Here is a 22,620-nt window from a genome sequence, read left to right as displayed (position 1 = left end):
CGTGTATGCGTACGCATACATGTACGCGTGTATGCGTAAGCATACATGTATGCGTGTATGCGTAAGCATACATGTATGCGTGTATGCGTAAGCATACATGTATGCGTGTATGCGTAAGCATACATGTATGCGTGTATGCGTAAGCATACATGTATGCGTGTATGCGTAAGCATACATGTATGCGTGTATGCGTAAGCATACATGTACGCATACATGTATGCGTGTAGGCGACGCGTACGCCTACGCATACATGTATGCGTACGCCTACGCATACACGTATACATGCATGCGTACGCCTACGCATACACGTATACATGCATGCGTACGCCTACGCATACACGTATACATGCATGCGTACGCCTACGCATACACGTATACATGCATGCGTACGCCTACGCATACACGTATACATGCATGCGTACGCCTACGCATACACGTATACATGCATGCGTACGCCTACGCATACACGTATACATGCATGCGTACGCCTACGCATACACGTATACATGCATGCGTACGCCTACGCATACACGTATACATGCATGCGTACGCCTACGTATACATGCATGCGTACGCCTACGCATACACGTATACATGCATGCGTACGCCTACGCATACACGTATACATGCATGCGTACGCCTACGCATACACGTATACATGCATGCGTACGCCTACGCATACACGTATACATGCATGCGTACGCCTACGTATACATGCATGCGTACGCCTACGCATACATGCATGCGTACGCCTACGCATACATGCATGCGTACGCCTACGCATACATGCATGCGTACGCCTACGCATACATGCATGCGTACGCCTACGCATACATGCATGCGTACGCCTACGCATACATGCATGCGTACGCCTACGCATACATGCATGCGTACGCCTACGCATACATGCATGCGTACGCCTACGCATACATGCATGCGTACGCCTACGCATACATGCATGCGTACGCCTACGCATACATGCATGCGTACGCCTACGCATACATGCATGCGTACGCCTACGCATACATGCATGCGTACGCCTACGCATACATGCATGCGTACGCCTACGCATACATGCATGCGTACGCCTACGCATACATGCATGCGTACGCCTACGCATACATGCATGCGTACGCCTACGCATACACGTATACATGCATGCGTACGCCTACGCATACACGTATACATGCATGCGTACGCCTACGCATACACGTATACATGCATGCGTACGCCTACGCATACACGTATACATGCATGCGTACGCCTACGCATACACGTATACATGCATGCGTACGCCTACGCATACACGTATACATGCATGCGTACGCCTACGCATACACGTATACATGCATGCGTACGCCTACGCATACACGTATACATGCATGCGTACGCCTACGCATACACGTATACATGCATGCGTACGCCTACGCATACACGTATACATGCATGCGTACGCCTACGCATACACGTATACATGCATGCGTACGCCTACGCATACACGTATACATGCATGCGTACGCCTACGCATACACGTATACATGCATGCGTACGCCTACGCATACACGTATACATGCATGCGTACGCCTACGCATACACGTATACATGCATGCGTACGCCTACGCATACACGTATACATGCATGCGTACGCCTACGCATACACGTATACATGCATGCGTACGCCTACGCATACACGTATACATGCATGCGTACGCCTACGCATACACGTATACATGCATGCGTACGCCTACGCATACACGTATACATGCATGCGTACGCCTACGCATACACGTATACATGCATGCGTACGCCTACGCATACACGTATACATGCATGCGTACGCCTACGCATACACGTATACATGCATGCGTACGCCTACGCATACACGTATACATGCATGCGTACGCCTACGCATACACGTATACATGCATGCGTACGCCTACGCATACACGTATACATGCATGCGTACGCCTACGCATACACGTATACATGCATGCGTACGCCTACGCATACACGTATACATGCATGCGTACGCCTACGCATACACGTATACATGCATGCGTACGCCTACGCATACACGTATACATGCATGCGTACGCCTACGCATACACGTAGGCGTACGCCTACGCATACACGTAGGCGTACGCCTACGCATACACGTAGGCGTACGCCTACGCATACACGTAGGCGTACGCCTACGCATACACGTAGGCGTACGCCTACGCATACACGTAGGCGTACGCCTACGCATACACGTAGGCGTACGCCTACGCATACACGTAGGCGTACGCCTACGCATACACGTAGGCGTACGCCTACGCATACACGTAGGCGTACGCCTACGCATACACGTAGGCGTACGCCTACGCATACACGTAGGCGTACGCCTACGCATACACGTAGGCGTACGCCTACGCATACACGTAGGCGTACGCCTACGCATACACGTAGGCGTACGCCTACGCATACACGTAGGCGTACGCCTACGCATACACGTAGGCGTACGCCTACGCATACACGTAGGCGTACGCCTACGCATACACGTATGCGTACGCGTACACGCATGCGTACGCGCATGCGTACGCCTACGCATACACGCATGCGTACGCATACACGCATGCGTACGCATACACGCATGCGTACGCCTACGCATACACGCATGCGTACGCCTACGCATACACGCATGCGTACGCATACACGCATGCGTACGCCTACGCATACACGCATACGCATACATGTATGCGTACGCATACGCATACATGTATGCGTACGCATACGCATACATGTACGCATACGCATACGCATACATGTACGCGTACATGTACGCGTACGCATACATGTATGCGGACGCATACACGCATACATGTATGCGGACGCATACACGCATACATGTATGCGGACGCATACGCATACATGTATGCGGACGCATACATGTATGCGGACGCGTACATGTACGCGTACATGTATGCGTGCGCGTACATGTATGCGTGCGCGTACATGTATGCGTGCGCGTACATGTATGCGTGCGCGTACATGTATGCGTACGCGTACATGTATGCGTACGCGTACATGTATGCGTACGCGTACATGTATGCGTACGCGTACATGTATGCGTACGCGTACATGTATGCGTACGCGTACATGTATGCGTACGCGTACATGTATGCGTACGCGTACATGTATGCGTACGCGTACATGTATGCGTACGCGTACATGTACGCGTACGCATACGCATACATGTACGCGTACGCATACGCATACATGTACGCGTACGCATACGCATACATGTACGCGTACGCATACGCATACATGTACGCGTACGCATACGCATACATGTACGCGTACGCATACGCATACATGTATGCGTACGCATACGCATACATGTACGCGTACGCATACGCATACATGTATGCGTACGCGTACACATACATGTATGCGAATGTATTGAAAAAAAAACAAAGAAAAATTAAAGGCTATGCTGAAAACCAAATGTACCTCTGCCTCTGTGTCTTTGTCCCTCCCTCGCTTCACAACGGCATTACCTGCACACAGCACATGAGCGGATATCACAATCAGCAAATCCATCCATGTCCACAACTATTCCAAATGCACGTCAAAAGCACCAGAGGTGGCGGCGGTGTCCAGCTCCTCTTTTAGCCTTTCCACTCGCTCTGTGAGCTGAGCCTTGTCCTGCTCCAACGAATCGATGACAGCCTGCAGTGTCTGGGATGAGGCACTTTGCTCCCGCGCGACAGCCAGCTGAAAGGCAATAGACAAATAAAAAAGGGAAATAGTAGCATTGATAATAGTAGTAGTAGTAAAATTGTAGTACCAAATATATAGTTGACTTTACCTCGTTCTTCAGGGCTTCGATCTGCTGCACCTTCTCCGACACTAAGGCACTATTTTTATGGGCGGACTTGTGCAACACTGATTTTTCTTTGTCCACCCTCTCCTTCAAGGTGCTCTCGCTGTACACACAACCAAAAGCAAAAAAATAAAATAATTAAAGAACACTATTAAGGAAATGAATTCTATTTTGCCTGTTGATCCCCAGCAAGTCTTTCTTGGGGACAGAAGATGACAAGTGCAACATTTTGCTGAAATTAACAAAGAAGTAGCTGTAGGTATAACATGGCAGGCTTTGGGATTAATATAAAAAAAACATTTGATTAACATTATTCAGTGCTGTTACTGTTTCAAAGGTTAATGAAAAATATCTTATTAGCACACCTTTGCTTCAACGCTTTCAACTGTGCTTGGAGTTTAGAGTACTCGTCCTGAAGCTGAAAACAAAAACAAAATATGAGATTAGGGTCAATATCATAAGGACGTTAATATGCCTGTTTTTGTGAATGCAAAATATCAAATTATTCAATTTGAAAAAAAGAATGAAGTCTATCTTGATGAGAAGCCGATGCTTTTTAAGGACAGAAATTGCAATTTTCGTAGCAGAAGTTTAAGATGTTGTGGCGGCCAAATTGCTTTTAATGTCATATCTCAATTTTTTTCAATGGTTGCAAATGTCACTTTCGAACAAGAAATAAAAAGACAAAAAAATCAAAACGGAATTTTGTTTTATTTTATAAACAGAAATGTACAATCATTTCCTTTCAAAAAGGAAGTAACGTGGTACAACCAGAAAGTGTCTCCGTAGCGGTCTAGGGTTCGCCAAGTCTCTGGGTGCAATAATAGCATGAGATACACATTACGCAGGTATCAAGGCTTAAATATTTTAAGGATCGACCGCAAGACCTTCGTCTGGCCAGTCAGACCACGTTTAACTACAGTAAGATGGCAGGCACAAGGTTTCATGTAAGATACGGTTTATTTTTTGTTTAGCGTTTTATCTGTTTATCTTTTATCTATTTTGAAATAAATAACCGTATCGGCCATCTTTGTCCCCTTGCAGTTTTGTGCATGTCTTTTTATGCGCGTATAAGCCGCAACCTCGATTCAGTCTTTATTTTTGCGCCAAATACGGCCTATATGCGAGTAAACATGGTAAGTATCTAGACACGCTTTATAAAACCAATGCATTATTATTATAAGCAGGAAAAAAAACAACTTACTTTTAGTGCTAATGGCAGCGTGAAGTAGCCAAAGTGAAGCATACCTTGATAAATTCACTTTGGTCATGGTGATTTTTCTTCTTATCCTTAGTCAGCTCCTTCTTCTCATTTTGCAGCATCTGAAGTGAAGATGACTTGATTGACATGGCCTCCTTAAGCTCATTGCTGAGGAGGAGCAAAAAGACAAACACTTGCGTCATTAACACTTCTCACAATAAACGCCTAGTTACGTACGGGTGGATGGACATGCTCACATTTCGCGGGAGAGGCTCTCCGTCTTTTGGCTTTCCTCACGAAGCTGCTCTTTGGATGTGGTCAGCTCCTGCTGGAACTTTGATTGGTCTTGTTTTAAGGCATCAATCTTAACAGACAATAAATGCAAAGCTGTTAGAGAGAACATTTTATACTAAACTGCAATACAAAATAGCAGAAAAACACAATTGAGGAAAAGAAATACGATGAAGAAAATGTCAACAAAAACTAAATATTTTACAAAAATTCAATACACTGAAACCTTAAAATAAAACATTCGAAAATTAGATATCAGCTAACTATGAAAATATTATACCAAAATTATATTTATTGAAGGCCAAAATACAAAGTAGAAACTAGCAAACAAAAAATGAAAATACAAGAATACTGAACAAAATATGAAAATTACTTTCAGAATTAGATGAAAGATAAATATGAGAACTAAAGAAAAAATACTACAATATATTAGAATCTCAAAACACTGTCACGCAACTACTAAGATGGAGATTTTGGCTCATTTGGAGGCCCTGATTTAAAAACGATCAAAGTTATCTTCTATCACATCACTTTTTGAGGTCCAAATTCCCTCAGATTCCGTACAGCAGACATTAAAAGTACCGTATTTTCACGACTATACGGCGCATCGTATTTTTAGCCGCAGTGTCAGTAAGGAGTGCTATTTCTGTATTTTAAACACACAAAGGACGCACCGTTTTAAAGACGCAGCTAGGCATGGCATCTCATGCTATTTCATTATTTTAAACACACAAAGGATGCACCGTTTTTTTAGACGCATATATGTTATATATTATATATGAATATCTAACCGCAATAGCGCTAGCTACCGGAAGCAGCCTATTTCCGGTTTCCGGTGCGCAGTGACTGCTGGGATATATAGTCCTTGCACGCTACACCCACACGCTAAAAACACGTTTTTAAAAAGGCAACGGAAGCAAAACTGAGTTGGATTGTACTTTATTTGGCCATTTTACAACTTACTCACGTCATCATCACCCACAAATCCATCAAAGTCCTCCTTTTCTGTGTCCGAATTGAACAATTGTCCAAATGAGTCATCGAAAATGCTAGCTAGCTAGCTAGCTGGCAGCTAGCGTAACTTTTCCAACGGTGCTTTCCATGTTTCGTCAAGCTGTATTGATGTTGATGTATACAGGCCACAATCCATTGGGTGTACTGACAAAAGAACTACTACATATCCCAGCAGTCACTGCGCAGTACTTTGTCTACGGGAAAATAGTAGACTGTACCCTATCAACTGATTCATTTTATTTTATCGTGATAACAATTTTAGTATTGGTCCATATATAAAGCGCACTGGATTATAAGGCGCTCTGTCTATTTTGGAGGAAATTTAAGACTTTTATGTGCGCCCTATAGTCGTGAAAATACGGTATCTTTAAAAAAATAGATTCAGCAATATATCGTCTTATTCCATTGCAAAATTTGGAATTGTATTGATTCAAAATATGTTTGGTGGAAATAAGCAATAGGTGGCAACATTTGCATCCACTAGTACTAAATACAAATCCCAAAACCTTTTTTTAAGTACTATTTCAATCTCATTGGTTTACAGCTAACAACACAACAGAATTTTGTTTTCGTTTTTTTTCAAAGAAAAACACTATAGATTCAGGGTATTTACCTGCGTCTCCATCCCCCGCTTGGAAGTTTGAAGACCTTCCAGCTGAACTTGAGCTTCATTCTTATCCTGAAGCAAGCTGTCTCTCTCTTTTGTGAGCTGCTTGAGAACCTCAGCCGTCAGACCTGACGCCTCAGAGGCCTAAGCAAGCACAAGCAGGAACAACATGTTTCTATTTTTCTTAAATTCATTGTAACCGATTGCCAATACGTCTAATTTTACGACGACAGAGGGTGCCCACATCATCATCATTCCAGTCTTTTAAAATCAATAGCATCCTCACATTAGATTCACTTTCGATAGATTGTTCATTCATTTTGTTTAATGAGTATAAGTTTTCAAGTCAACCAAAACTGCAAATTGCAGAAAGTTTCAAGCAAGCATGCATAAACTCTTACTTGAGAAACTGTGAGCAAGAAAGTTAAAAAAAGGTGCTGATTAGAAATTCTTAATGATTTAAGAAATTAGTATTTTTAAGCCAGAAGTGCAATTTTAATTTTGTCTGAAAAGAGCATGAAATGGATTGTGCACTTTTAATGGTAAAATGTTTCAGTACCTCTTGAAGTTTCATGATACAAAGAAATTATAAAGAAATGTTTCCATTCTAGGCTTGGTTTCAGTTTTCTTTTAAAATATCAACAGCACCAAACCCCATCAAGACAACAGTTGTCAATCAGGTTAGAAGCCCACAGGAAAGAAAAACAGGTCGTAAGTGAAGTTGAGAAATGTTTTTTTTTTGTTTTTAGATAGAGGAAAGGGAAGCTAGCTAGCATACATGCAGTGAGTGAAATGAGTAAAATAAAATGATAGGAACCAGCGGCAGAAAGTGAGCAAAGGAATACCTCAAGCTGCTTAGCAATTGCCTGATTAAGTTGGGACCGGAGCAAGTCCGTCTCAGCGAGGGCTTCCTGGTGTCGCTTCTCCAGCGTGACCTCGCCTGCCCGGAGGGCTTTGATGTCCTCCTGGGATTTCGCTAGCTCGCCGGCGAGCCGCGATTTTTCCAAGAGCCACTGTGAAACATCTTGCTCCGAGCGACTGTGTCCGATTAGGAGCTCCTCCTTCTCCGTTTCCAAAGCCGAAATTTGCTTGCCCATCTGGTCAATTTTGGATAAAAGCGATTCCTTCTCTTCTTCTACGTGACGGTTAGCTAGCTCTTGTTCCTTCAAATTTGCCTTCACTAGCTCCGTTTCTGCCATTAAAGAGTTCGTCAGCTCCTCTCCATTCTTAAGTTGAGAGGAGATGTCGTCATTCTCCTGTTTTAGTTTGGACATGGCGTTTTGCAGCTCTTCCAATTGCTCGGTAGCTTGTGAGCATTTTTGGGATTCGGCCTGGAAATTCTTCTCTAGATTATTCTTGGACTCGGACAACAACGCAGTTTGTTTAATCAACTCTTGAGTTTCCTCAAAGAGTTGCGTTTTTTCAGTTTGTGATGAGTCCAAGCGTTTCGTAAGCTGTCCAAGTTCAGAGGTGGATTTCTCCAAATGCTTTTCTAGGTCACTGTGCTTTTGGGCTAGATCCGCTTTAGCTATTTCCAGGAGTTTGAGATCAGAGGAGCGTTTCTGGAGTTCGCTCTGAAGCTCGGCCTTTTCTTTTGCTAACGAAGTCACCTCGGCTTCGGCTGCATCTTTCTTGCTGGTGGTTTCCTCAAGGATTCCTTCTAAACGGGACTTCTCCTGACTTAGGCCACCGTGAGTTCTGGAGAAGCTGTCCAACTGGTCCTTTGTGGCTTTTGAATCACTCACTAGTTTATCTCGTTCCTGGCCAAGGGTGCTAAAGTCATCTGAAATCTTTAAGACCTTGACTTCTAATTCCTCTTTCTCTGCAGCCAGACACTCCAAATGGTTTTTATGCTGCTCGATTTCCGCTTCGAGGGTCAGTTTGTCTTTTCTCAACGCGTGCAACATCTCAGAGGTTTTGGAATTCTGCGCTCGAAACGTCTGCCTCTCTTCCTCCAAAGACGCAGACGCATTGGTCAGATTTTCACCAGATAGACTCAATTGCTGAACCAAGTCTTTTATCTTTTGCTTCATTTCTTCATTGTCTTTAATCAGCTCATCTTTCTCCGTGCAGACTTTTCTCTGGATGTCGAGCAAGTTTTGCTTCTCCTGCAGAAGGTCAAGTCTTTCCGAATCGGTCACCTGGCTGCTGGTCTTGGACTCCTCCAGCATCTGGACCAGACTGAGGTGAGATGCCTTGAGGTCTTTGCATTCACGCAAAGAGCTGTCTAGCTCTTTCTTGGTGAGGTTTAGCTTATTTTGGAGTTCCTCCTTTGTCGCCTCCAGGGTCTTTTTGTCCAGTGCGACAGTACTGATTTCAGAGGACATGGTGGCCTTCTCTTGGCTTAGCGTTTCCACAAGAGTCTGCAGCTGTGTGTTTTTCATCGTCAGGTCTTCTTTCTCCAAGTTCAGTGACTGCAGCTTGCCAAGCAACTCTGAATTCTTCACATCCAGAGACTTTTTGGCCTTTCGGGCTGCGTCTCGCTCCAAGATGACCTTCTCGTTCTCACACCCAAGTTTAGACGTGGTTCCTGTGAGGTCCTCTTCTAGCCTACTTCGCTCTTTGCAGACATTTTCAAGATCCTCCAGTAGCTGCTTCATCTTACCTTCTACCTGTTGAGCATCCTGCTGGTTTTTGCTCAGCGTGACGTCCTTTTCCTCGTTTTGTTTCTGGAGTTCTTTGAGATCGGTCTGTTGTCTGTCATTAGTGCTTTTAAGTTGTGTATTTTCAGTTTGGAGCTCCTGATGAGAATTTTTGAGCATCTGCAGCTGGTCGCTTAGCAATGTTCTTTCTTCTTCTGAGTCTTTGTTGCTGTCGAGTAATTCTTTCTCAACTTTTGAGAGTTTCTCTACGGTTAGGAGTAAGTCTTTGTTCCTTACGGAGAGCTCTTGAAGAGCAGGAAGCTGACTTTGTAGCTCTGAGAGCTGTGTTTCCAGTTTGCATTTCTCAGCACAAACATCTTCATTTTCCTTACACTGGCGCTCCAGATGTAGATTTTGCTCTTCTAGTTTTGTAGTCAAGCCTTCGATATCACGTTTGGATGAGTCGAGCATAGCAGTAAGATGCTAGGGAAACCAAGTTGATTGGGGAGGGGGGGGGAATAAAAACAAGTTGGGAAGATGAGTTGCACACACAAAAAAGTAAGATGAATCCAAAATAAACCAAGCCAATGTGGATGAATACAAATGGAAAGGTTAAGCTGCAGAAGCTTTTTTGAAAAACAGTCAAAAGTTTCTACCAAAACCAACAAAACCACTTTCAATAGCAGTGTAATAGTAAATATTTCTTCTCAGGATAGGCATAATGAGTTCCCATACGGAAGATATGGTATGTTGAATAACACCACGCTAGAACAACACAATTACTCCATAAAATTAATTCAACTGCTGGTTGATATTAATTTCTATTTCAAGCAACATAGAATTGATTTTTTTTGAAGTCTCTTTTCCATAAAGATTTGTTTTAATATATGTTTTGCTTTGTTATATATATATATATATATATATATATATATATATATATATATATATATATATATATATATATATATATACACACACACATACATACATATATATACATACCTATACATATACCTATACACCTATATACATATATATAACCCTAACCCCTATAGATACACATATTTACCATATTTAAAATCACTAAACCACTTTGAATAATTAAATTTTACGACTTGAAACCAGATTAAATGTTTTCCAAAAATGACCCAATCAGGAAATGACAATAATACCTCGAGTTAGTCAAACTTTTACGAGGGCGTCAACGAGTCCAGAAAGAATGTATTCACTCGATGTCACTCGATTAAATTCTACAGTTTATAGTTCATAATGATGCCTATTTAATGATGTATGATATGACATGATATGTGATGATAGAATTTAAGGATTGATTTCGAAAAGGGGTAAATTGCACATTTGGGGAAAATTGTTACAGCTTTACTTTACGCCCATGATGGTACATATTATTCTAGAAATTATCAAATTAAGATTGTTAAAGAGAAGCTGGCCCTCGCTGGTTTGAGGATAAGAGAAGTTGGTGGTAAGTAACATTTTTGACTATTAGATATAAAAAAGAGCTGTGAGGTATTTATAAATACCATCAGTTTGTCATCCCCTTATAAAAGTGCATTGAGAGAAAATCCCTTCACCCTGAGTGCATCTGAAGCAACCGGCAGCTGACGTAGTCAATGGCTGTGAATACTTTTTCAATTATGAACCATTCAGCATACAAAAAATATGTGTCCTTACTTGCAGCTTTTCCTTGTATGTCTGTAGCTCAGACACCAGCTTCTCGAGGTCTTGGCATCTGTCCTTAGAGGAGGAGAGTTCCTGTTTCAGGTTGCCCAGTTCATTTTTCAGTCCCTGGACTTCCTGGCCGTGAAGCTCGGAGGTCTGCGAGTGTGCGTTTTCCACAGACAACTTAAGTTCCTCGGCTTCAATCACACCCTGCTGCACACTCTTTTCCTTAAAAATAAAAAAATAAATGGAAGGAACTGATTCATGGTGCTAACAAACAAGACAAATGGTATTTCAAGAAAAAAAACAGCACAAGTTTGTGAATATTAAACTAGGTCTTTTCATGGGACAAAACGTAGGACTTTCCTGGCATCTTAAAATAATGTGATTTGATAAAAAAAAAAGAAGTGAAACCACTATCAAAAAAGTATGGTGCACATTTTCATACATATTGTACCATTATAACAATCTGTCAGTGTTTTGATACAGCTTCAGGGGTGGACCTTTTGCACGGCAATGCGCTCGTAACATAACATAAACAAATTTAAATGAACTTTGATTACGATGCAGACACACTCAAAAAGAAATTTAATCTAACGTTGCACTAAACTTTTTAAATTTTGATACCTTTCTTCTCCCGAGTTGGCTCTATTTGCCCCGCCTCCACCCTGACTTTCAGATGCAACCTATCAAGGGTTGTTTGCTTTTGTCTTCCCTTCAAAATATTCCCAAAATAATGCACACAATTGACCTTACAATAGGATAACACACGACTACTTGCCAACCTGGGGAATTAGTACTCCTCTCGTATTAGCGAACAAGCTCCGCCATTCGCACTGACTAACAGGAAAAAAAAACACTGAAAAAAAATGCTGCGCTCCGCCCAGTGCTCATAGAGAGATTATACGAGGGAGTTGCGGGGAGAGAGACAGCCTCTCGCGTCCGCTGTCTGCTCGTATGTCAAAATTTGTCTCGTATCTCAAGATAAATATCTGCCCGAAATTTTACTCGTATCTCAAATTGCTCGTATGTCGGGGCACTCGTATGTCGAGGTACCACTGTATGTGACACTTATCAAAATGAAAACTAATTCTGTTTTAGGAATTATAGCTTGAGTGATAAGTCATTGGCTGAGAAATGTATGTGGGGGGAAATTAGCCAACATTTGTTGGGGAAAAAATATATAACAAACTTTAGCGCCCAAGATTGACAAATAGATTTATACACAACCATTTAAAAAAAAAAAATAATTTGATAATGTTCATCCTTTAAAAGAATCATATGACTACTAACCAATATTGCAATCTTGTCCTGGAGAGTTTTTGTTTGAGCATCATGACTGTCTTGTGCCACACGCAGTTCCTCCTCTTTGTTGGACAGCTCCTTTTCACGTCGGTCATTAGAGTGGGCTACCTTGTTCTTTTCCTCATCCAACTGACTCTGCAACTCCTCCAACTTTCTGAGTAAGGGAAGGTAAACAGATGCCAAATGTGAGAAATGGGCTAAAATACTACAAAGAGAAAGGATAGGAGAACAGGGTTAAGTTGAATTGTATTTTGGAGGACTTTTGATGGAATAGTGTCCAACACCTTTCTTTCTCCCGGAGATTTTTGTTCATTTCGGTCAGTTGCAAGGAATTGTCACCGGATGCAGAAATCATGTCAGAAATTTCTTTCTCCAATTTGTTCTTGTCTTCAGCAAGTTGACGCAGCTTCTGGTCCGCGGATGCCAGTTTCCTCTCTAGCTCTGAGAAGACCCATGTCACAGAATGAGTTGATACAATTTATAGTTCATATACAAAAATAGAAAAAAAACAACCTCATGTTCTTTGGTTTCCCTTAAAACGACTTCTAAGTGACTGATTCAATGATGCGAGGATGCCAAGATAATGACTTAACGTGCGATGAAATGGACTGAGCAATGTTGACCAAATAAATGATCATATTTACCTTGCATAGCTTCTGCTGATTTGATCTGCTCCTGTGTTCTTGCAGACAACTTCTCCTTCTGCAGGTAAGGAAAATACTTGTAAACTATGAAAACTAAAAACAGGAAGTGTGCAGTGCAATACATGTATAATGCATTGTGATGACATTAGTATATTCCTCCAAGAACTGATTTTGCATGTCGTTGGCGTTAAAGGACATGAGATTCTTTTCACCAAATGTTACTACAATTTGCAAGTGTACTAAAAAATGGTCTACATTTGTAATTTGCTGCATAAAATCCATGAATGATACTCTTCTCTCAATTTTCTGGAATTCATGCTGATAAAAGGAAGCACAATATGGCTTGCATACTAGTAATTAGTGTTTAGGTATTAATTGAATTGTTTGATTTTCATGAAAATGATGGAATTTCCAAGCTCAAAGATTCGTGAGTGCACGAATTAACATTGCAGTCTACAATCAATTCCATTTTGATTCATTCTTTCATCTCCCTTCCAACTTAATCTGAAGAGGGAGGGTAAGTCATACGAATCGAACGAGTGAAAGATCCAAAAGCTCAAACTCACCAGGCCTCCAAGATCTTCCTCCATAGCTTCTTTTTTCTCCTCCACACTGGTTAAACTTTGTTGTAGTGCAATGATTTCCTTTTGTCTTCCCTCCAACAGTGAGCTCAGTTCACCAACTAACTTTTAAGCCAAAAAAACAAAAACACAACCTTACATATGGGGATCAAGAACCTAGATATTTGTTGTACCTGGTGCTAGCATTGCTAGCATTCACTTGCACACGTGACAGAAAACACCCGACTTAAAGCAGCTGCGACAGGTCGTTTACGTTAGCCGAGGCTGTCGGCACCACACTTCGATCCTGATGGGAGCCTAACGATCATAAATTGTTTAGGTCCAAAGGAAACTAACAGACTGGATCAGATGTTACTCTTTCTCAGGCTATCTACCAATAGTACCTTGGCGATTGACATAATGAGCACCCCTGATGTAATGTGATGTTTAAGAAGCCACCACCAAATGATGGAAGCTTTGACTGTCCTGTCAGTTTGAACTCCAAGATTTTGGCTGAAATTACAACTGAAAATTGATCTCTGGAGAGAAAAAGACCAATCCCTAGTGAGACAAGACAACCATCAGATCAATTCAACCTGTCAGTTCAGAAGCAACAATTGAACTTGCACTTTTTGCTGCTCAACAAATCCAGGGACTTATTTGATAGTGTCTTGAGAAAAACAAAATTTGAAGACATAAAAATAGCCTAATCGCAGAGGAGGAGTGTAGTGAGGCTACATTTTAATGTTTAAAAGGGCTAACACCATTTTGAACTTACCATGTCCTGGAGAACTACTTAATACAAACAAATCATTTGTTCTTCACAAAAGTGGTCGTGAGGAAAACTCACCTCAGTATTTTGTAAGCTGACTTGCTTTTGAAGATCTAATTGCACCTTCTGGTTGCTTTGGGCACAACACGAAGTGCGAACCATTTGAACCACCATCTCCTGGGTTTCTTTATCGACCTGTGCCTGGCGCACTAGCTGGGCTCCCTTCTCCTCCAGCTCTTTCACCTTGAGCTCGGCAGCGTGAAGCTTCCCAAATACATCCTCCATCTCCACCAGGTGTTGGTTCTCGGCTTTGTCCACACCGGACCGCAGTGCATCGTCCAGGCGATCCTTGTCTTCTGCCAGGGAGGCGAGGCGCTCATTCAGGCGACAGATCTCCTGAGCATGGGCAGCGGCGGCTTCCTCCACAACCGTCTTATGCTCCATTTTCATTCGTTCCAGGACCTCCGTGTTGTCCTTGTCCGCCTGACTCAGGCGCATGCGCAGCTGCTCGTTGTCGCCAGAGAGCTTGATGTCCGAGGCCTGGAGCTGAGCGGCCGCTTCGGCATATGCCTTTTCTTGGGACTCCATCTTCTCCCGGAGCTCGGCCAGCTCCTCCCGACGCTCATTTTCAAGCGAAGCCAGTCGGTCCCTTAGAGAAGTGATCTCCTCAAGAAGGGGAGAGACGCCCTCGGGGTCACCTGAAGCTTGTTGGGAAGAGACACGGAGTTGCAAGTCGGCGACCTCTCGGGTGCGAAGCGATAGGTCTCGTTCCAACTCCATGATGCGGGATCGTTCCGACACAGTGGCGACCTTGAAAAGCAGACATCTTTATGGTTAAAACTATCCCTCAAAAATTATTTCTTGATTAATGGTACCCTTGTTGGGTGAACGAACGGAGGAGCTACATTTCGGCAGGAGAACAAAATGAACCAGAACAAAAGAGTTTTTTAGTTTTGTAATTGTAATTGAGTTTTAATTAATTGTGTTTGCAATGTGATGAATAAGTGTTAGTGATTTCAGCATGCACCTTAAATACTCCAAGCTTGTTAGAATGGATAACACTGAATTTCAACTGTGCAAAGCCTGTTTTTTTTGTTTTACCTGATAATATTGCTCTAAAAAATAATTCATAGTTAAAAACTTTTCTTTTCAACATCCAAGATTTATAAAAAAACATTAAAAAAATAAATAAAAATAAAAACTCCTTGCCCGACAACAAGATAGTGAGGTTTCCAGGAAATTGACAAAATCATTTTCCGGAGAAGAGAATGAAAATATATCTCTTTTTCCCCCACATCAACTATTTGAATGTGAGCCAAATGTGTGCATTCTCTAAACAGGCATTGCCTGACTAAACATACCCACTTATGGCCACAAAACAAATATCACGCTAATAAAAAATTGCATTTCTTCCCATACTCACGTAGCAATGAACAGAAGATTAACAATCTAAACATTATTGGGGGTCAGGAAAGTAGGAAAATACCCAACAAAAGTGGCCTAGTGTGCCAAAGTGACACCATGAGCTGACAAGAACGATCATATTTTAAGTCATTGACAGATAATTCAATTTCAAACAACACAGTACCTACCTACCCCTTGCGCAACCCACACAAAGGTCGCCTGTTTTCCCCCCTACTCTAACACGGAGCGGCATCCATTACCCTAGTGTCTTCTAAGTCTCTTTGGAGCTTCTCAGCTTTGGTCTTTTCAAAGTGCAGGCTCTGTTCAAGCTCCTGAATGTGGACATGCTCCAACCTGGTCTGCGTCTGTTAGTAAAAAAAGGGGCAGAGAGAAAGAGAAGGAGAACACACCAGTGCCACAATCACATGCTAGAACAGCACAGAAAGGTCAGGAAGTAGATCAGTCAGAAGCCGGGTGGACGGATGGACCCATGCATGATCGTTGAGGAAATGGGAAGACACAACACTTGGGTTGTACAAAGAAGGTGAATAAGCAGGCAGGAAAAGAGCAGTTAATGCAAATGTGAAGTTTGGATGTTCAGATGCAGCAGTTTAAAAAGGAGCAGTATGTAAGACTGTTGGTTAAGAATGGTATGCAACCATTATTAGAATATTGAATCGCTCAACATCTTCTTCCACTTTGGGTTGCCAGACAAGCGCTTTACAAACGGAGAATCATGCAGCGTTATGCATCATTGCATTTCAATCAGGAAAGACACTGATCAGGTGAACTTAGAGCTTTTAGCAAGGTAGGTTAAGACAAGAAAAGTAAAAAATAAAATAAAAAAAGCTGCGTTCAACCTCCAAATTTGTTTGATTTGCTATGAAGAGAACTACAGTGCTTTTCTCGACAACTTATCAGCACAATGGCAAATAATAATTCATTTTTTTAAAGGCATTGCGAGCATCCACAGATATATAAATTCTCTATCCATTTGCATTACGGGAAATCAGGATAAAGATGCCATCTATGCCACTGTCAATTGACCACTGTACAAAACATAAACTACCACACTTTTCTTAACTATCAGCACACTGCGACATAATATAGTATTTCGTAATGCACCGATTCATCCATTTCAATTATGCACTAACTTATACATGCCCGCATAAAGACTGTTTGGACGACATCAATGAACCCAGAAAATACACAATGTCACCAGGAGCATGCCAACTTTGTTTACAGTCCAAATGTCAATTTACCATACGGGAACATAACTCAAATGTAGATCAACTTCCTCGGAGAAATCGTGAAACCAGCATGTCATTAATTTGTTCCTTCTTATCAGCCGTCTCTGTAGTTCAACTGCATCTCAAATACAGCATATTCTTGTTTTTTGTCATTTGTCTTGACTCATTTGACATTCAGAATGACACTTTTTTTGCTCTACTGCCTCATGACAATCGATTCTGACTAATGTGGCAGAAACCTTAGTTTACAAAGCTGTGGCAACCTAGATGAAAAGAAAGAAATGATCTCTGCATTGGCTGATGGTAGAAGGTGGGACATTTGTTGTATAAACAAAGAATCAAAACAAAAACTTTTTGGGGATGACAAACGACTATAAAAATGTGAAAATCTCATCTTAACCATTGAGAACTATTTCCTAAAATCATGTTTCTTTAATCTCTGTTGAAATATTAGCGCCATTTAATGAATAAGTGAAGTGAAAATCTTACATATCGCTCCCTTAAATAATCAAAAACATGCAAATCAATGCCTGGTGATGAAGGTGGGGTTCGGATTACATCAAGTTTTCCATATAAACTATATTTTATTTTCTGTCAAATGCAGTTAAGGATGGAAGACTAAACAAAAGCTATGTTTCTTTCCAAAAGTCTTTTGTCAAACGACAACTTTAATAAGACTAACTGCAGTAACTGCAAATGAAGTCTGCGCGGCTAACAAGATCACACACTTTTGGACACATTGTGAAGTAACAAGTTGTATGTCACAACTACTGTTTTTAGAACTGCATCTCACCACTCAGATTTAGGTGTGTAGAAAAATAAAATGCACGCTATGCCTACATTCAGCTTCCTTTCACTTAAGCTTCCATAAAACTTAAATGATGGGATGCAAATAACCAGCAAACACAACGTTAGCAGCCTCAGGAATCCTCAATCTCAGAATATAAATCAGATTTCTACGTCTTCGACTGAAACCAAAAGTCATAGGAACACATTGGATGTCACACCATGTGGAACGAACGACAAGCAAAAATTGTGACACTTCAGATTTCCCGTGACGTGGTCATAAGGCATCAGCGGCTCAAAATTGGCAATATGTGACACTACACGAGGTGTTGGATCCCCCACCTCAAGATGTCAGCCCCTACAGTCCACAAAAACATTTAAGATGCAAAAGAGAAAAGCCATCCAGAAAAAGGAAAAGAAGTTCAAAGATGTGATGACAAAAACACAAAGGAAAAAATTAAATGTTCCTATCAGATTGATATGTGAAAATACCATAAAGGGTAAGTTAAAATGTCAGAGAGAGGGATATGCGTCTTTAAAAGCAATTTTAAACCTGGGAAAGAGGCGTATCGTAATTAGTCCCCCCACCTCATTTAATTAATTAATTTTGTATTACTGAGAATGCCAGTGCAGGGCAATGTACTCGCCGCACCTTTGGGTCTGTGTGAGCGTACGATCATGCTGATTGACTACGTTGTAGAAACACTTTGCTTAGCTATTAAGCCTAGCTGATAAACATCACTGTTAAGAGTATAGTGGTACCTCGACATACGAGTGCCCCGACATACGAGCAATTTGAGATACGAGTCAAATTTGGAGCAAATATTTATCTTGAGATGCGAGACAAATTTTGATCTACGAGCAGACAGCGGACGCGAGATGCTGCTCATAAGAAAATCATGGGCACTGTCTCTCCCCGCAACTCCCTCGTGTAATGTCTCTGCGAGCACCTCCCTCGTGTAATGTGTCTACGAGCACTGGGCGGAGTGTTGCATTTTTTCAGTGTTTTTTTTTTCCACCGTTAGTCAGTGCGAATGCCGTGTATACTACTTCTCGTTGGCAAGTGGTCGTGCGTTATCCTATTGTGAGGACATTTGTGGGCATCATTTTCGGAATATTTTGGAAACGATAGCTTGCATCTGAAAGTCAGGGTGAGGCGGGGCAAATAGAGCCAACCCGGGAGAAGGTATCAAAATTTAAAACAAAATTAGAATTAAGATCAGTGTAAGGTTTTATTAAATTTATTTTTGAGTGTGTCTGCATCGTAATCCAAGTTCATTTAAATTTGTTTGTTATGTTACGAGCACGTTGCCGTGCAAAAAGTCCCCTCCTCTCTGTCCCTCTCTCCCCTACGCGAAATCCGTCTAATTTTAGGATACTATTAAACACATTTTAGTACTATTAAACCACTAGTTATTTGTTACTTTGTTACTAGGTGGCGAATTAGAACAAATAAAAATGTTTTTCCAATCCAATATCCTGTTTTTGGTGTTTTTTTCAGAGGGTTGGAACAAATTAAATTGTTTTAGTTCATTTCTATGGCAAACGTTCGTTTGAGTTACGAATAAATCGACATACGAGCTCAGTCCCGGAACGCATTAAGCTCGTATCTCGAGGTACCACTGAAGTATGATAAAATTTGCTGTCATGTGTGTAAACCGGACACTACATCGTGAACGTTGGGATGAGACCTCTTACATCTTCGTGAATCGAAGCAAAATCATCAGGAAAGTCACAATGATTCCTTTCTCAAATGGTATAACCCTACTAAAATCTAACACCCACGATATGAGGAAACTGTAATGCGAATCAGAATTTTTGTGAAGGCACTATAATATATTTTAGGTGTCTGGGAGGGTGGGACAAACTGGGGAGCAACTCCTGTGATTCCATGTACATGCTGGAACAACATGGGAAGAAAATGAGAAAACTAAAAAATATAATTTAAGGGACGAGGACAAGAGTGAAGAGGAGATGATGCTATAACATCACTTAAAATGAGGCAACTAGGTACAGCATTAGTGGCCATAACACACATTTGTTGGACCTTTTTTAGTTATTTTTTGAGGGGGGGAAGTGAAGCTGCATGCGCCTTTCATAAACGGTTAGTGCACACATTCTAGGAAGGAAAAAGGGTAAAAGGTGCATCCTAACCCTGGTGGTCTGGTTTTAAAGCTTTAGTCTGAATCCTTCTGATTCAAACCAAGTCAGTCTCCGCTGTGGAAATAAATGAAAAATCCAGGAATCAGATCAGCTTCTACAACAGGTGGAATATTGCAGCGCAAAAGCTTCATGAAGCACATGATTCAAATATACTGTAAATGGCATGTTTCTCTAATTTGAATAAGCTTGGCAATAAATTACAAAGGATGCAACCATCAATACAGCTGCTGTTCCATGAAGCCCACAATATAATGAACTTATTATTTGGACATTACAAAATAACTCAAGGGGAAACTTAATTTGAAGTGTTTTACCAATATGTGTCCGATGTTAAACAACATGTTAATCAATTTGAAGACATGCAGCAAAAAAAGTGGGATGAAAAAGTTTGGGCGCCACTGAGAAGTGGCGCTATTTTTAATAATAAACCATTGGGTGTTGGATCAGCAAATTCATTTATTTAAGTTTATTGGTCTAAATGAAGTTGGAAAGTATATAAGCACCTTTGTCAATTTAATGATTTGAATACCTGTAACTTAACAGCACCAGTTAATTGGAAACCAAAAATGTCATGTGATCTTATCAACCTTTCAACCTCATAGAAAGACATGTAATCTTGAGAAAAGGTGTTCAATTGCATGTTATGTTTGTCCTTAAATTTCTAGCAAATACTGGCAGCATGAGGAGCCACAAAATGGCACTCCAAATACCTGAGATTTTTCAACATCATGCTTTGAGGGAATGCCACAAAATGTTTTTTCCACTATGAAAAGCAAATTGATAAATAGAAGAACAAACCCAATTCTGAGGCCAGAAGTACAGACCGAGATAAATATCAGGTGCCAAGGCAAAAGATGGTATGAATGGTCAAATACAAAGACCAGCACAAAATGACCCCAACATCATTTCTGGTGCAGGTGGTCTCACGGTTCAGCAATTCAGTGCGCTTTGCATGAGAAGAAGCTCTACGGGAAAGATCATGATGCAAAAGAAGACTTTTGTGCACACATCCCACAAACAAACTTGCTTGAGGTATGCAAAAGCACATTTGGGTAACCCATTTTCCTTTTGGAACAAAATACTGTGTAAAGATTAAATTATTTGGTAATAACAAAGGCTGTTACTCATGGTGAGTAAAGAACACGGCATTCCGATAAAAGTACTTTCCACACATAATAAAATCTGGTCGTGGATCCATCATGCCATGGGGCAGGTCCTGTTATTGAGAATCATGTTAAAAACAAAGGACTTGCATGGATTCCACTTAATATCAACAAATCCCTGGCAATCAATCACAACGTTGAAGTTACACCAGCGCTAAATATTACAACAATATTACAATCCGCACCATGGCTCAAAATCTAGTACTCATGCACATGAGTAAGTACAAGGAGGACCATCCCAGTCCCCCCTAAATATCATTTAAAATCAGTGGAGTGATCTGAAACTAGCTGTCCATGGTCGGTAACCATCAAGCCCAACTGATCTGGGCATGAAATGGTCCAAAACACCACAATACAGATTTTTACATAGAAATGCCAACTCACTAATCAGCAATTTGGGTGATAAAGAACCCCAAACATTTGTTTTTAAATGACAAATGTGTTTATTTATGACTGTACACACAATTTTTAGTCGCTGCAATTGAGCAGCTGTGAATCCCAGTGCCCTTTTTTACTCATGACCTGCCATTTCGGAGACCCCGGGCAGTTTCACGTTGGCATTCGGACCCACTGTTTGGCAGCGCTACCGGAATACCTCATCCATCCCAGCAGCCCCCAACAAACTCCTCCTATGTCAGCAATCCTGCTGGCAGGGTTGCGGCTTCAAGGTCACTTTAGCGGTGAAATGGGACATAAAAGCAGTTTCCCTCTATCCTTGCTCCACGCCAATTTCATGAACCCTTCTCAAATGGTTGTTAAAGATTGTCAAAAAAAAATCTCAGAGTCATGACAAGGCAAAATGAATGAATGTGGACAATGCAAATAACTTATTGAGCACTGAAAATATTGTTGCCCAAGGAATGTAGATATAACAATTATCTTGACAAGCCAAAAGGCCATTTCAAATTAACGGCAGCCGGGTATGAAGGGGTGTCGAAGGAAAGGTCGGTACGATGGGAAAAAGAATGGAGCCCTTGTTGGGCTGACGTACACAGCCAGGACATGAAGAGCATAGACTCCAGAAAGTCTATTAATATAGTCCCAAGAACTAATGCATTTATTTTTTTCATGCTTGAAGAAAATAGCAACTTTTCTTAGGTTAAACAGTGAGTATTTTAATAGTTGTGTAAAGAGGTCTACTAGATTCGACGAGAAAGGGTTTTTTATGCTTTTTGTGAAGTACTGAATGTATGAAATCATCCCAAAACAAAAATGGAACACATTCATTGCAAACATGTGTTGAGAACATACCTCAAGGTCCCCTTTGGTGATGCACGCTTCTTCAACACGGAACTGAAGGTCCTCAACCTTCCTATTTGCAGAAACAAATGCTTAA

At 41.4% G+C, this 22,620-nt stretch overlaps 1 protein-coding gene across 4 annotated transcripts in view; it reads right to left on the bottom strand.

Moving 5' to 3' along the window:
- clip1a (CAP-GLY domain containing linker protein 1a) overlaps positions 1 to 22,620 on the bottom strand; it is a 32,864-nt gene that overhangs the window by 2,114 nt on the left and 8,130 nt on the right. For 2 of the 4 annotated variants that reach the window (XM_077599937.1, XM_077599939.1), the window contains 16 exons: positions 22,536 to 22,596; positions 16,183 to 16,287; positions 14,597 to 15,328; positions 13,753 to 13,872; positions 13,187 to 13,244; positions 12,827 to 12,983; positions 12,531 to 12,696; positions 11,250 to 11,465; positions 7,824 to 10,043; positions 6,985 to 7,122; positions 5,324 to 5,430; positions 5,114 to 5,234; positions 4,231 to 4,283; positions 3,851 to 3,968; positions 3,621 to 3,756; positions 3,493 to 3,539 (listed from right to left, as the gene is read on the bottom strand). In XM_077599937.1, the coding sequence (XP_077456063.1) occupies positions 3,493 to 3,539; positions 3,621 to 3,756; positions 3,851 to 3,968; positions 4,231 to 4,283; positions 5,114 to 5,234; positions 5,324 to 5,430; positions 6,985 to 7,122; positions 7,824 to 10,043; positions 11,250 to 11,465; positions 12,531 to 12,696; positions 12,827 to 12,983; positions 13,187 to 13,244; positions 13,753 to 13,872; positions 14,597 to 15,328; positions 16,183 to 16,287; positions 22,536 to 22,596 (4,555 nt within the window). The remainder of the gene's footprint in view (positions 1 to 3,492; positions 3,540 to 3,620; positions 3,757 to 3,850; positions 3,969 to 4,230; positions 4,284 to 5,113; positions 5,235 to 5,323; positions 5,431 to 6,984; positions 7,123 to 7,823; positions 10,044 to 11,249; positions 11,466 to 12,530; positions 12,697 to 12,826; positions 12,984 to 13,186; positions 13,245 to 13,752; positions 13,873 to 14,596; positions 15,329 to 16,182; positions 16,288 to 22,535; positions 22,597 to 22,620) is intronic. The other 2 variants (XM_077599940.1, XM_077599938.1) reach the window with 2 other exon arrangements.

This window comes from Stigmatopora argus, chromosome 5, assembly GCF_051989625.1.
Source record: "Stigmatopora argus isolate UIUO_Sarg chromosome 5, RoL_Sarg_1.0, whole genome shotgun sequence".
NCBI lineage: Eukaryota > Metazoa > Chordata > Actinopteri > Syngnathiformes > Syngnathidae > Stigmatopora > Stigmatopora argus.
The sequence above is the reverse complement of the archived record's forward strand: the minus strand, read 5'-3'. Positions and strand labels throughout refer to the sequence as shown.